The sequence below is a fragment of the Tasmannia lanceolata genome, unplaced genomic scaffold, assembly GCF_043159265.1.
Source record: "Tasmannia lanceolata isolate RefF3 unplaced genomic scaffold, GAP_Taslan_0.1 ptg000007l, whole genome shotgun sequence".
NCBI lineage: Eukaryota > Viridiplantae > Streptophyta > Magnoliopsida > Canellales > Winteraceae > Tasmannia > Tasmannia lanceolata.
The window spans coordinates 8,961,440-8,977,621 of NW_027518684.1; the positions used below are offsets into that span (position 1 = coordinate 8,961,440).

The following is a 16,182-nucleotide window of genomic DNA, read 5'->3' on the forward strand; positions in this document are numbered from 1 at the left end:
TACGGACTGCACTACGGAATGATCCAAACCGTCTATGTGATTGGTCATAACGTAAATAGATTGTGCACAAGAAATCATTTCTATAGGATGATTTCACCCCTCTTATGTATAAAGGAATTACATATTATGGAAAACTATATAGATAGGAGGGCTAGGATTATCATATGAAAACAATTTTTCAGGAACAACCTATTTATGTTGTTTCCCATCTTATGGATGGATTGGACCATCCACTGATGTGGTCCGTAATGGTTTTAAGGTTAGGGACTGATTGGTAAGATTACCTATGGAAAGGACTGACATCATCCACACGACCACATTTTGATAATGACACTACTTCGTCCGCTTTACGATTAACAAACTCAGTCCGTGAGAAGCTAATTGAACACGGTAGCGACAGTATCAAACTACTATCAATGGATGGTCGTGAGAAAATGAGTTACCTTAACCTTTTCCTTGCTGCTAATAATAAAAGCTTAAAACAAAGCCGGTAGTGCCATTATCAAAATATAGCACTGTTGATTCCAGTCTTTTGAGCTTCCCAATCCCATATACGACGACAAAAGAAAATGGTCGTTTTTCTACACCATCTTCCAAGGAATTCTCATCAGTCAAAAAGAGACTTAAAGCTTTTAAAGGCAGAGCCTTCCTTGTTTTCAAGGTATGAGCTTCTTCATACAATCCCTCTCTCTAGATTTTTCTGCATTACTAGGCTCTTTCTAAACCGATTACACCGTTTTAAGCATCGATTATTGAGCCTCTATTGCTCTGCGTATCTTGCTTTTCTGATTTTCAGTCTTCATTTCCCCTCTGAATCTCTCTCTCTCTGTCTCTCTCTCTCTGATACAGTATTATTAAGGATGATGGTCTTGCACATTTTGCAGATATCGGTGTGAGGAAAGAACAGGTGCGATCTGCCTTTTTTAGGGTCAGTATTCGTTCGTTAATTGATCTTTCTCTCTATCTTTCTTTTTTCTATGCTTTTTGTAGTTTTTTTGGATCTTAGAATGGAGATGTTTCAGAGAGTTGAAGTTAAATTTCTCTATTTGATGTTTTGAATTTATTTCTTACTTCATCTGTACTGTATGTTCTTCTCAACTATCTGTAATTTTCGATTCTTTCCGTGTAATTTTCTCTCTCTTGAAGATCCTATTATTATATAGGGATGTTCACTAGATGAATCAATCAAGGGTTTTTACAGTCGGTGAAAAGATCAAGAGAAAATTACAGGTCTCAAATTTTCGATAATCATCATTTTAGGTCTTAATTTTTTCGATAATCATGATCTTTTTGTTACTCTTCTCATTCTTTGATATATCTGTCTTGGTTTATATGGACTATCAGGAGACTGTGTTTGTTATAATCTTGGAATTTCTGCATAGAACTGAAGGACTGTCTTATTCAAGTGTAATTTCTGCATAGAATTTCTCTATTTGAGTTTTGTGTTTTTCCCTCCATGTTGAAGTATAAATGATTCAATAACACCAACTCTAACAGCTTAGGTCCTGTTCATTTGAGATTGTAACAACCAATTGTGAGTGCCAAAGCGATTAATAGACTCAGAATTACATTTAATTTTGAGTCCGTTAATCAGTTTGGGGCTCACAATCAGTTGTTACAATCTCAAATGAAAAGGGCCCTGAGTGGTTCAAAACCCAACTACTCCTTGATATTAGAAATTCACGTGTACGGGGCCACACCTGAGGGGGAGTGTTGAAGTATAAATGGTTTAATAACACCAACTCTAACAGCCTAAGCTTTTGGAGTAATTGGTTGTTTCACACACCAAAGATTATTATTTTATTCTACTCCTTCGAGTTGAAAGTGATATTTTATCATATAACTTGTGCAGTTAAATTTATTTGGAGAATATGGGAAGCAGAACAATTCAGTTGTCTGGTTTCCCTTGTAGTAATGTGACCGCAGAAGGGATTAAGGCTCTTCTGGAAGTGCATACAGGGGAGGGAAGTGTTTATGCAATTAAAGTTAGGATGCCCAAGAGTATAGGCCCGAAGTCAAGAGCATTTGCAGTTGTTCAATTTATGACTAGTAATAGTGCTGAACATATTTCCGTTATGGCCCAGGGCCACCAACTATGGTATGGTTCTTCTTATCTAAAAGCTCGAGAAATGGAGCGTGATATCGTACCAAAGCCCAGGACCTCGATGTTTACTATGAAAAATACAATTTTGCATTTCGGGTGTCAGGTTTCAGAAGACAAGTTCTCCGTTCTGTGGAATGCCGTCGATGTTGAAGTTGACTTTGGTTTTGGTCTTCGAAAATTGTTTTTCTTTTTGTCTTATCGTAGTGTTGATTATAAGCTTGAACTTTTCTATGAGAGCATTTGGCAAATCCAGCTACATCGCCCACATGGACGCGATAAAAAGTTTCTTATGATACAGGTTTGGTCCTCCAAACTAGTTTTATGAAAAAAAATCTGTTCTTATTTATCTTCTCTTTTAATGGATTGAGAGAGCAAATGCTGTTCTTTTGTGAATGATTTTATATTGTAGATAATTTCAAATATGTCGGTACTCTTGATGAGGTGATCATCTTGGTTTTGTCTTCCAGGTGAAATTGCCTATTGATTTTCTACATGGGGATTAAAGCTTGATTTCACTTCTAAATATTACTCAAAAAAGCTTCTCATGAAATAGGGTTTTGCTTTCCACGTGAAATTGTACATTGATTTTGCATGAGGGATTAAAGCTTGATTTCCCATCCAAATATTACTCAATATCTTTGGATGAAATATCTTTCATTTGGATGTGCCGTCCAATTGAGTTGCGCACCACAAACGGACCCCTGGATGATTGGAGTCTCTGGCTATCAATCTTCATTAAATTTTGTGCATTTTACAAATAACAAACATCACCTCATCAAGCACTGTCGGTTTAATTTTTCTTTATTTTTCGGCTGGAAGACGCTGGTCTCAAACAAATTACGTGAATTCTCTCAATCTACCATTGATATGATTTTAGTTTCGTGCTTGCTCGGATTGTATCTATTGAGAGGCATTTGGTTGTCACCATCAGAGGACCAAAGTTCACGCTTCTGTCATTTGGAGTGGAATGCTCCCTAAGCTTATCTAACCCAAATCACGAAGCATGGTTCTGAAGCTTGGATAACACAAAAAAAGGCCCTAGGAAAGCTGTCTTCTTCTTTGTTCTAGTTTACTACATTCTTCATGTCTCTTCAATCCGTAATTGGAAAGGTGTAAGGAACACATAATCCTAATTCAAAAGGAGATAGAGGATGTCTTTGTAGTCATCATATTAATCCTACCTTCTTAACAAGAGAGGATTTACATGTATATCTACATGCAAAGTCATTTACATTTATTTATTTACATGTACATAGGGGAATACCCCAAGACCCAATTCTAAAAGAATAGAAAGTCAACTTTCCAGTTCTAACTCTGGTACAAAATCCAACTTTTTTTTTTTATCATTTCAGGTCGGGTCAAAATCTTAACTTCCAAATGATGGGGAATTTTGTTAATTTTAAAAATTCATAAATTTTATCATGTCCAGACATTATTAAATCCCAAAATTTTGGTAAAACAAATCTTATAATTCGGTCTTTAAAATTTTTCTTCCAGTCAGGCACTGGTCAACACATGCATTTCAGCTGATAGTGATTTAATTGTTGGATCTTTACAACCTTGATGTTACGATGGATTGGGTTGTAGAGGATGACCTTGTTATTTCTACAGCAGATGATTTAGGTTGGCAAAATATTGAAGATCCTTCATACTTCCCCGACCCTTCATGCTTTTCGCTTCCCACCTTCCCGGGAGCCTTTGCTTCGCGCATTGGAAACTATGGTCCTAATCCTCTCCTAATCATGAGTTTTGTGGGGTTTGAAGTATCTATAAATTGTAAAGACGTGCAGCCTTAGCTACGATTTTATGATTGAATAAAATTGAGTTTATACTCCCAAGCTTGGTTGTCAACTCTCTCTCTCTCTCTCTCTTCTTCTTCTTCTTCTTCTTCTTCACCTCACCTCAGGGCTAGTTAAGGAGCCGCCAACCTCCTCCTTCTCTTTATCTCCTTTTCAAACCTTATGGCTGTATGCCTTCACATCAATCACCCTCATCCTTCTCTTTATCTTCTCTATATACCCTATGGGATTATGCCTTCATAGAAACAACCCCCTTTCTTATCTCTAGATTACGATTGTGAGCCCTATATTTTCCCTCCTTTTCTTTCCTTCTATTCTTTATCTCATTTCTCGCCATGATTTTCTCTCCCCAGATATTATCTCTCTCTCTCTCTCTCTCTCTCTCTCTCTCTCTCTCTCTCTCTCCTTGGATATGACTCTGCAAACCGCGAATTTGCATCAACTTAAATCGATATAACATAGAAGATAATCATTCAAAAAAAAAAGGCTTAGAAGATGGAATCAACAATGACTTTAAAATAGCATCTATAGAACTCATAAACTCAAGCTTATAATTGCAAATGTGCAACACTAACAAGAAAAAAAATATGAAGGTTAAGTCAAAGAGAGTGACATATCAAACATAAGTTATTTTGACAAACAAAAGCATCATGAAGTATCTGTTACTAGTATTGTTATTGTATCATGTCAAACATGATATGTTGGACCTCTACAATTATCTGGATTACCTTTTAGTTTGTAGAAGTGTTTCTTTGAGTGTGTTTTTTTCCACTTGCCCTCTTATGCTGCCTAGTACCTGGAATGTGAATAGTCTACATACTTTGTCCCTTTTCCTTTCTGGTGTCCCATTCCTTGTTCTCCTTGTGTTTGTTTTAGAAGATATTTTCCTGTTTTCTATTTTGAATGTTTACTGATATTGAGGATTTAATGTTTTGAACAGTGTCCCCATTGTGACATATATGAATGAATTGTTTATTGCTGAATGAGACGGAAAACAGGAACAAAAACTGGTGATGGTTTCATGTGAAACCAAATGAGAAGCCTATTATTCTATTGCCTTCAAATTTGATCTCTGAAAGATGTGCTTTGATTTACAGTTTTAAAGCATTTTATTTATTAACAAAATGACTTGCGTTCTTTAGTTTCTGTTATTTCCTGTCATAAAAATGTTACTGATCATGGTTGATAGGATTTCTTAATTTCTAGGTGCAAGCTGCTCCTCGGATTTATAAGAAGCCTCAACGCAATAGTTTGGGGCAAGTGTATGAAGATCCCATTTTGAACTACTTTCGTGACACAGCAGATGATCAGTGGGTTAGAGCAACAGATTTCACTCCATCTTATTCTATAGGTCAATCTTCTGCTTTGTGTTTGGAGCTTCCACACAGATGCGACCTTCCAGATATCCGTGAAAATTTTGTTTATTATAAAGAAAATGAAGGTCAGTTCACCTTGGAGATTGGTCGTTCTTTTTCTCGCAGTTCAGATCTTGTCCCCATTGTTGAGCCTCAGCAGAGAAATCAACTGCCATATAAAATTCTGTTTAAGATAAACAGTTTGGTTCAGAATGGGGTCCTTATGGGCCCAACAATTGATGATGAGTTTTTCAGATTGGTTGATCCTCATTCTATACCCATTCCTTATATAGAATATGCCTTGGAGAGTCTTAACAATTTAAAGAATTCCTGCTTTGAGCCAGCAAAATGGCTTCGTGACAAGTACATAACATACCAAAAATCAAAGCGCCCTCCCAAATCCACTGCGATTTCATTGGATGCAGGCTTGGTTTATGTTCGCAGGGTTCAGGTAACCCCTGCCAAAGTATACTTTTGTGGGCCAGAGGTTAATGTTTCCAATCGTGTGATACGCAATTATCCTGAAGACATTGATAATTTTCTCCGTGTTTCTTTTGTCGATGAGGAGTGGGATAAAATGCGATCAATGGATTTACTACGGCGTACAGTTGCTGAAGATGATGACAAGCATACTGATATTTACAAGAGAATTCTTTCTACTTTGAGAAATGGCATAGTTGTTGGTGACAAAAAGTTTGATTTTCTTGCCTTTTCTTCAAGTCAATTACGTGATAATTCTGCTTGGTTGTTTGCTCCAAAGAATGGACTTACTGCCGCTGGTATCAGAAAGTGGATGGGTGATTTTAGTGAGATAAGAAACGTGGCAAAATATGCAGCCAGACTGGGTCAATCATTTAGCTCATCCAAAGAAACATTGAATGTTTATAGGCATGAAATTGAAATTATTCCTGATGTAGAGATTAGGGTAGATGGGACAAACTATGTTTTCTCAGATGGAATTGGAAAAATTTCTGCTGACTTTGCAAGAAGAATAGCAATAAAGTGCGACTATAAAAGTTCAGCACCATCTGCTTTCCAAATTAGGTATGGCGGTTACAAAGGTGTTGTGGCCATAGATCCGCGGTCGACATTTAAGTTATCCTTAAGAAAAAGCATGTGTAAATATAAATCAGATAACACCAAACTGGATGTTTTGGCATGGAGCAAATATCAGCCGTGTTTCCTTAATCGTCAGTTGATTACTCTTTTGTCTACACTCGGAATCAAAGATCGTATCTTTGAGATGAAGCAAAAAGAAGCCGTAGACCAACTGGATATGATTTTAACAGATCCCGTAAAGGCACAGGAGGCACTCGAGATCATGTCTCCTGGAGAACACACCAGGATTCTTAAAGAGATGCTAATGTGTGGTTATAAGCCTGATGCCGAACCATTCCTTTCAATGATGCTACAAACATTTAGGGCATCAAAGCTGTTAGAACTTAGGACTAAAACACGAATATTTGTTCCACGTGGGAGGTCAATGATGGGATGTCTGGATGAATTTAGAAGTCTGGAATATGGGCAGGTATTTGTGAATGTTTCATGTGTTGGACATGAACAGTTTCGTCATAGTGGCCTCTTTATGGTCGGTGGAATTGAAACAGATCAGCGTTCTTTTGTGGTAGAGGGTAAAGTAGTTGTTGCTAAAAATCCCTGCCTCCACCCTGGGGACGTCAGGGTCTTGATGGCTGTGAATGTCCCTGCTCTGCACCATATGGTTGACTGTGTTGTCTTTCCACAGAAAGGAAAAAGGTCAGACCTCTTCATCACTTGTATTCATAGTTAAATGTTTGAAACCTCAAATAATTAATTCTGTAGCCCTTGGTTATGATTTCTCATCTGTTTATCATTCAGTATATTATCATTCACTGATTGAACTATACAATGCATCACACGTTTATGCTGAATTGTATGTGATCTGCAATTAGTTACTGTATTGATCATCATGTAAATTTCAAAAGCAGAAGAGTTTCTGGGTGAGAAGCCATCTGTCCCTATAAGTAGATTTCATTTTTAATGAGAATAGATGACTGGTTCTCCTACAGGAGTCAATGCTTAGGGAAAATAAAAGAAAGCTTAATTGCTCTACCATATAATGTAATTAAAAGAAGCACTTGCTACTTTTCTTTTTGTTCATGTAAGGCACACTACAATAGCTTGTATCTCAACACTTTAACTTATTTACATGGATTGGCAGGGAGCCAGGGACAAAATCAAACATCACAAGAAAGATATTCATGCACTGTCTTGAAAGAAAGGGACTTTTCAGATGTGGATTTAAAAGATATGGCATTTTACACTTTCGATAATGATGCCTAAGTGTCTATAATTTTTGGGAGGTTTTAATTCTTAAGCCTACAGTCTGCACTAACAAGAAATTTTCAGATGTGGATTTAAAAGATATGACATTTTACACTTTCGATAATGATGCCTAAGTGACTATAATTTTTGGGAGATTTTAACTCTCAAGTCTACACTAACAAGAAACTCTCTTTTCTCATTTTGATTTTTAAGCTGTGATTAAGCACACTAGTAAAGAGAATATTTTTTCTTTTTCATTCTCCTGATTCTGCATGTTACATTCAGTGGTATTCAGTGGTATTCAGTGGTAAAAAACTAACATATGTTATCTCTTGTACTTTTTCTTCATCTTAACTGCTCTAAAGTATTTACTGCATTGTGATTCTAGACCCCATCCAAATGAGTGTTCGGGAAGCGACTTGGATGGAGATATATACTTTGTGAGCTGGGACCCTGAACTTATTCCACCCCGTCAAATCCCACCTATGGAATATACTGCCGCACCGTCTGAGCTATTAGATCATGACGTTTCAATTGAGGTATTAGTCTTATGTATGGTGCCCTTTACTGAAAAATATGCATTTTATTTGTTTTTCTTTGATACTTCCTTGTTCATCCTCTCATTTTCTGTCTACTTCATACCACATTAAACATTTTTGGTCATGTTCACCAGATCAAGCATTTTTGGTCATATAAACACCAAGCATATGCTAATATTATTTGTGAGAAACTCTATATAATTAATTGACGTATTAGAATATAGTACAATGATTCTCATCGGTGTCCACAAAAAGCCGTGACATAAATTTCGGTTGACTTATGTACCCTTCACATCCCATCATTGCAACACATAACATAAACTACTAGAGACTCTTGCATGCTTTTTTCTCTAATGCCGCCAATCGCCCCTGCAAATTGAAACACATGAGAATGCCAGCAGCATGTTTATGTATGGAATATGGATTGGCTTTTTGTGACGTGCTTCAGTTCTTAATATGTTTTGATCTCCCTTTGTTACTAGGTGTAAATTGGGATCAATGGCATTTCATTATAAACGTTGATGGTTGCTTACCAAACAATTTCAATGGCCAATTTTCCATGACTCTAAACTCACCTGAACTTTCAAAATATGTGAAATATAGAATGAACCTTATTGTTTTAGGCATGCACAACAACATGTCACTGGGTTTTTGATCTTGTTAAACTATTGCCGATGGTTGTCTCGCTTATATGATGGGATCAATTTGTATATCTGTACTTTTTCTAGCATTTCCTGAAGTTTCATGTTACATTTCCATGGACTTCCATAGACTTACATGGTGGGCTAAAGCAAGAACCTAAATCATGGTTTGGGAAGTTAAATCAAACTCTCCGGGTCAGAAGATACAAGAGAAGTGTATGCGACAATTCACTATTTTAGAAACACACTAGGTCAGGTACAATTCCCATACCAGTTGTGCTGATGATACCATAGTTTCAAAACTCCCCCACGTCATTGTGAACTCCCCCGAGTCAACTATATTTTACCTTGGCCTCATTCTTGTCTGAGTCCGCGGTTTGCCCTACAAAGTCAAAATCAGAACTCCTTTGACTCTCTCGAGTTATGGCCATGTCAACCGAGTACTCATCCGTGTCATGCTGAGTCAACTAGGATTTTCTTTGGATGCGTTTTGACCCACATCCCCATTCCACCCCCCCCCCCTCGCATTACGCATGCTCCCCCCTTGTAATGTGATTTGACGTCAAAAAGCGTTAAAGTTGCCCACTTTTCACGTCAAATCACATTATAAGGGGAGCGCATGTGTAATGCAGGGAGAGTGAAAATATCATCTTCCAAATTGATAGGCTCAAAGGCTTAAGGAATATTTTAACATGAAGGATTTGGGAGTTCTTCATTACTTTCTCGGTAGTGAAGTAGAAAGAACAAAGAAAAGGATGACTCAACTCATAAAAAATGCCATGGATCTCCGTAATAGGTTTCGTATGTTTCACTGCAACTTGCAATAGATGCTGTTTATAATAAGGCTAGCAAAAAGGATGGAGAAACGTGAGAGGGCCGCCCTCCCTCCTACTAATCCGGCCATTTCTCAACCAATCCTTCCCATCCCGTTCAATTCAATAGTTTGTGTGTGATTAGGGTCGTGCACTTAGGGGTGCAACTCAGGTCGGGTTGAGGCCAACCCGAGCCCGACCCGAGCAACCATTTACTTAACCCGACCCCGACCCGGCCTGATTTCCAACCTGACGACGTTCAACCCGACCCGACTCGAGGAACCCTTTTTTCCAACCCGAATCCGACCTGACCTGAGTTCAAACCCGACCCAACCCGAGATTTTAAGCTTAGAAAAGTAAAAAAATTATTAGAAATGTCAGGTTTCACTCGGGTCGGGTTGCCCAAGCCCTCAACCCAAACCCGACCCGACCCGGACTCAACCCAACTCGACTTTTTTTTCCGGGTTGAGCCTGACGGGTTTGGGTTGGACCCGACCCGAGTTGCACCCCTATGTGCACTGCAATAGGAGCCCCACGGAATTGTGCGTGTTCTCTCCTCTACGAAAACCCGCTTCTCAAAAAAGCTTGAAATTTTTTTTATAAGTACTACACAAGTTGGACATTACCATTCACTTATGATCAGTCAGACTTCTATAGTAGAGCCTATTGGTTACGGTGTGTTTCCAAGGGCTCTTTTCCTAGCATATACATTATTTTGATTCTATCTAGCCAATTATTGTATAGGACAAGCACAACCATGGCACTATTAGACTAAATCCCAACAAATTATTGACTGTCATTATGAAATTTTTAACCACTTCTTCACCTCTCTTCTATAACTTGAAGCTTCTGAAGAAATTTGTTAATCGGGATTTGGTATATCTTTGCTAGGTTCCTCTGCAAACTAGTTGTTCATGATTGTTAAATCCCATTATTTAATTATTCTCCTTGCTCGAAGTGGTGTCTTTTACTCTTTTATGTCATAATATCCAACCTGCTAATGCAATGCAAAATCTAGGCTGTGCCAAGCCTAAATTAAAAGGTGGATGCAAAATCGGCGGAATTGTAAGATCCCACATCGGAAAAGGAAGGAAAGTTATTGTGCTTTATATGTAGACTCTTCCCTTAACTATATAGACGTGTTTTCAGCATCTCCAAGGGGCGGGTCCCTGCAGTGGGTCGGGCACGGTAGTGCTGCTGGAGAACAAGACTGTGTGAGACCCAAAACCGGACAATATTTACACAGTGGAGTCCGGTTGTGACAGAGTAGTATCAGAGCCAGACCTCCCCGGTGCGGTGTGCTAGCGAGGACGCTGGCCCCAAGGGGGTGAATTGTAAGATCCCACATCAAAAAAGGGAGGGAAAGTTACTGGGCTATGTATGTGGACTCCTCTCTTAACTATGTAGACGTGTTTTCAGCATCTCCAAGGGGCGGGTCCCTGCGGAGTGGGTCGGGCACGGTAGTGCTGCCGGAGAACAAAATCTGGGCGGGTGTGGGACCCATAACTTGACAATATTTACACCGTGGGGTTGGGTCGTGATAGGAACAGTTTAGATTTCTTGACCAGAAAAAATATCTTCAAAGGTCTGATGAATGTTTTAAAAAAATTTAATGATTTCTAAAGGATTTATAGGGGCATTTTGGTCCATTAAAAGTTGCTGAAGGAATTTATAGAAAACCGTGAATAGTGCTTCCTTTTGATGAGAAATCAATACACATATATGATGTATTTTTCTTTCTTCTGAGAAACAAGACAACCTCCTATTCTGTTGTCGGTTTTGCATTAGCTTGGAGATTGAATACAATTGGTTTGAGGTATTTTGTCTTCCTGATTTTTTTAAAATAGGGGTATCAATGGGCTGGACTCAATCACGGTTTGGCAGAAACATGACTAGCATGAATTCGAATATGATTAGAAGGTAAATTTTGGATCCGATTAGCATGTGGATCTGGCGGCCTTCTGTTGATACCCCTATCCTTGAGATCTTGGCCTATTTAGTTCGGATCTGTTATACATTTGCATCAGTTAGTATTAGAGACAAGGGTTTTTGATGTTTTGTAGCGAGATCAATCACTCCATGGCTGCTAGAAGAGGCCAACATAGGAGTGTTCATGTAAACCCTCCAATTGATGCTAGGGTGGGGAAATCAAAGCTGAGTCGTCAAATTCACTAATTGATGCGAAGACTTGATCAGTATGGGTTTTAGGAATAAGATGAGAACAATTGTGATTTGAAGACCTGGAATATAATGCTTTTCATGATCGTGTTCTACTTGATGAGCTCATAGAAGAAGAGGGTAGTGTCATTCAAAATTTACATGTTGTGATGAATATTCAAGTGAGGATTTAATCGTATCAAAATTCTATGGAGATCATATTTTTAATGTATATGACAACAGCTAGGATAATATTTCTAGTTCTAGAGACTGTAGAATTAGGAGGAACATTACCATAAAGAAGTGGTAATTTACATGATTTTGCGAAAAATGGCAATAGTGGTTTAGATTCTTTCAATTTGGTTTTCTATAATCTTTTTTGAGGTCTTGGGGGTTGTCAAGTCAAATTTGTCATAGACTTGCATCACTTGCCTATAAGCAGAAATAGTGAAAGAGAACCTGACCAGGTCTATGATTAATATAGCCATCACATAAGATATATCAGCATTTGTTACACAATGCAAACCCATGCCATTAGCACATGCTCATCCATAGTAAATGGCCTTACAAATTCCTAGGATTTCAATATCAATGTCTGAGACAGATCAGGTACTCTTGTAGAGGAGCACTCCACATTTTTGAAGTGATGGCCTTATAGAAGATTCAACCAGTACACTTAGATTGCATCTTCTCTGCCATGAAAATGTTCTAAAAGGCCTAAAATCTTTCTATGAATTTCACCCACATGTTAAAAGCCACCAATTGGTTCATCTTCTGTCTTACTGATGGAAATGGGTAGTTTGGATTATCTTTTTGAGTGTTTCCGTAGGCATTATGCTTGTCTTCGTGATTGCAGGAGGTGGAGGAATACTTCACAAACTATATGGTAAACGACAGCTTAGGTGTCATCGCAAATGCCCACACTGTCTTTGCCGATAAGAAGCCAAACATGGCTGAGAGTGAAGCCTGTGTTGAGCTTGCAAAGCTATTCTCCATTGCTGTTGACTTCCCCAAGACTGGAATTCCGGCCGAAATCCCCCCTCATCTAATTGTCAGGGAATGTCCAGACTTCATGGAAAAATTGGACAAACCCAACTACGAATCAGAGCGAGTGATTGGAAAGCTCTTCAGAGCTATCAAAGATGTTGCGCCACATGCCAGCCATATAAAGTCCTTCACTCGGGAGGTGGCAAGGAAGTCATATGACTCTGACATGGAAGTCGAAGGTTTTGAGAGCTACCTTGGTGATGCTTATTATTTCAAAGAACAATTCGATTTCAAGTTGGGTAACCTTCTCGAGCATTACGAGATTAAAACCGAGGCAGAGATCTTCAGTGGATGTATAATGAAAATGTCAAAAATGTTTACGAAATATAAAGATTCGGAGGCGATTAGTTTGGCGGTGAAATCTTTAAAGAAAGAAGCAAGGTCATGGTTCGACGAGAAGGGTACCGAGTCCGACCCGGATGTAGATGATGATGTATATGCAAAGGCATCGGCATGGTATCATGTAACATATCATCCCGACTACTGGGGTTGCTACAATGAGGGTATGAAAAGGGCTCACTATATTAGTTTTCCGTGGTGTGTCTATGACAAATTGATTCACATCAAGCAGAAGAAGAGCATTCAGAGAAAGGTGTCGGCATTGCAACGCAGTTTCGGTAAGAATCTGAGGTTGAGTTGAGAAAGCTTTTTCTTCTCAGTCCTTGAATATATTTTATTTGTACATGTTTGTCTTGGAAAAGTACATTCGCTATGTAAATTTATGCTTTCTTACTGCATTAGATCAACTGAAAAATCTTTCTGTTGCTGTTGCTGTTTCTAGATGTTCATATTGGGTAGAAATGTAATTGGTGGACATTATTTGAAAGTTGATTGAGTATAATCTTGTGTGATTATGGGGTCCCAACCTGTAATATTTACATATTTGTTTTTGGGGATTTGCTAGCGTCCATCACAGAAGGCATTTCGCGGATGGCCTGTTGCATGTGAGAGCAGCCACACAGGCTCACTTTTCATCCCACACAGGCTCACTTTTCAGCGGATTTTGTCTTCACTCATGAGGTGCCTCCTCTCACATGCAACAGGCCATCGGTGAAATGCCTTATGCGATGGATGCTAGTGAATCCCTTGTTTCGTGTATATCTTCTTATGATAGATAAGAGATTATTGATTTGGATCTTTCTGGAGTACATGTAAGTTGAGATTCAGCATTTCATGAATACTTAAACTCACAAACTTTTAGGATATTATCAAATTGTAATTGCTATCTGATGATAACCTGGATATATTGCTGCAACTGAACTCTAATATAGTTGATATCCTCACTCCCTTGTTTGATATGTACACTCCTCTCTGCCTTACACTTTTCTTTGCCTGCTATATCTGCACTTTCTTTACTTAAGCTTACATGGTGCAGAGACCTATGTTTATAATATGTTTATGTCATTATCAATTCCTTTCCTCTTGGGTCCATTTGGTTGCCACCAAAATAGAGTTTCCGAGGGAAAAGAAAGTAAAATGACCCTTTCCTAGGGGCATTTGGTTGCAATGCACTGTTCATTCTACCTGCTTTGTCTGCAAGGAATTTTTTAAAGATGCGCCCATTTTCATCACTTGGGACACCCAGCTGAAGACTGAAGTGTATCTATGACTGCAAAGGTGCTGATGTACTTCACATTTGAAGGAATGAAGTGACCTGATTGCCACGTATAATGCAGCTGGGTGCCCCAAGTGATGAAAAGGGGTGCATTTATCATTTTGCTTTTTTAAAAGGGAAATGTTATCAGCACTACTGTATTTTGATGAGGGCATTCCTCACTTTATTAAAGTACGGTATGACCCTCACCTAGGATGATCCAAACCGTCCATTAGATGGGCCACAATCTAAATAGGTTGTGCCCCAAAATTCATTTCCATAGGTTGATCCTAACCCTCTGATCTGAATGCTAGAGGGTTGATCCTAACCCTCTATAGATTGGAGCGTTAGGATCAACCTATGTAAATAATTTTTAGGGCACAACCTATTTAGGTTGTGACCCATCTAATGGACGGTTTGGATCATCCTATGGCGCGGGCCATACCATACTTTTAATAAAGTGGGGAGTGCCCTCATCAAAATACAGTAGTGCTGAACTGCTGATACCATTTCCCTTTTAAATAATAGCCTTCGGCCTTTTCCCAAACCGAGAGGAAAACAAAAGTAAATAGGCTTCTACTTAACTTTTGTTTTTACTTGAAAAAATGACATCATTTTGCTTCTACTTAATAATATCAGTCAATAGTCATAAAATACAAGTAATCAAATCAATCCAGTAGAATCTAACGGTTGTGTTGCAACGGGAAGGGATCTAAAAACTCTTGATACCAAACAACAACACAATTACACAAAAACCAAAGGAAGTTCTATCAGTGATAACTCATCGCCCCGTATTTCATAAAACCCTGGCATAGATATGAATTACCTCTTTTATATTTTTAAGAAAGAACTTTTTTTTTTCCTATTCAAGTTATAGCAATGAGGGCGAATATGACAAAACCCTTATTCAATTATTAGATTTCAAACATTACCGTCCCCAATAAAGACATAGTGCGTGTTTGGCGTACCGTTTAAAACACCGTTTTAGGGCCAAACGGCCTTTTGAGAGTGTTTGGGTGCGCAACCACCTTTTGAAACGACGTTTGAAACACCGTTTTGAACCCTCAAAACGGCGTTTTGCAAACGGAGGGGGGAGGTCCGTTTGCAAAACGCCGTTTTGAACAGAGTTTTTGGGCCGTTGGTTTTTACGTGTTTGCCCTGACCAAAACCCATTGTTACGTATATGCGTGCGGTTTTATGCATTACGTCAAATACCAAAAAAGTGGGGGTGTTAATATCATTCTTGAGGACACAAATTTATTAAATTGTTAATATTTAATTCAAAACAAGGGGCTGTTGATATCATTATATGATCTCTTAATTTTAATTTTTTAAAGACAAAAGAATTAAAAGAAACCCTAGTTTCTTACTTTCTTCATCTACTTTGCAAAGTTGCACACCCTCTCACGCCTCCACTCGTCCGTCAAATCCGGCCGTTAAGAAGAAGGAGGAGAACTCCAAAGGTATAGCCTTTTTTCTTTTTTTTGTTGGCAATGATGTTTAATTTTAATAGTGTTTGAATGAGATCCTAATGACCTTTTAATATTGGGCCTAATGAGAGAGTAGTTGAGTTACATTGAGGCCAACCAAACAATGTCTTTTTTGGTCATTTTACAACTAAAACTCTGTTTTGGGGCATTTGCAACCAAACACACAATACCTTCGTTTGCCGTTTAAAATGTCGTTTTGATCTGGCCAACCAAACATGAAAACGCATTTTGGCAAAAACACCGTTTTGCAAAACGGCCTTTTAAACGCTATTTCAAACGGTACGCCAAACACACCCATAGTAGGAGACCAGTTGAACAGAGTCTGGCCAATTAGGTGTCG

The 16,182-nt window shown here is 38.5% G+C and overlaps 1 protein-coding gene across 3 annotated transcripts; it reads left to right on the forward strand.

Moving 5' to 3' along the window:
• The first annotated feature begins 554 nt into the window (after window positions 1-554).
• Window positions 555-13,609, forward strand: LOC143881760 (putative RNA-dependent RNA polymerase 1). Of its 3 annotated transcripts, XM_077385021.1 has the most exons (6): window positions 564-661; window positions 885-928; window positions 1,853-2,402; window positions 5,110-7,013; window positions 7,951-8,101; window positions 12,568-13,609. In XM_077385021.1, the coding sequence occupies exons 3-6, from the start codon at window positions 1,872-1,874 to the stop codon at window positions 13,396-13,398; spliced, it is 3,417 nt and encodes a 1,138-aa protein (XP_077241136.1). In that variant the 5' UTR covers window positions 564-661; window positions 885-928; window positions 1,853-1,871; the 3' UTR covers window positions 13,399-13,609. The 3 variants fall into 3 exon arrangements, with proteins under 3 accessions (XP_077241138.1, XP_077241136.1, XP_077241135.1); XM_077385023.1 differs by lacking the exon at window positions 1,853-2,402 and having other exon boundaries at window positions 555-661; window positions 850-928; XM_077385020.1 differs by lacking the exon at window positions 564-661 and having other exon boundaries at window positions 672-928.
• Window positions 13,610-16,182: the final 2,573 nt, after the last annotated feature.

Coding starts and splice junctions, on each gene's coding strand:
- LOC143881760 (XM_077385021.1), top strand. CDS start 1,872: ATGGGAAGCAGAACAATTCAGTTGTCTGGTTTCCCTTGTAGTAATGTG. Junction 2,403..5,109: donor AAAAGTTTCTTATGATACAG/GTTTGGTCCTCC, acceptor CTTAATTTCTAG/GTGCAAGCTGCTCCTCGGAT. Junction 7,014..7,950: donor TTTCCACAGAAAGGAAAAAG/GTCAGACCTCTT, acceptor TTGTGATTCTAG/ACCCCATCCAAATGAGTGTT.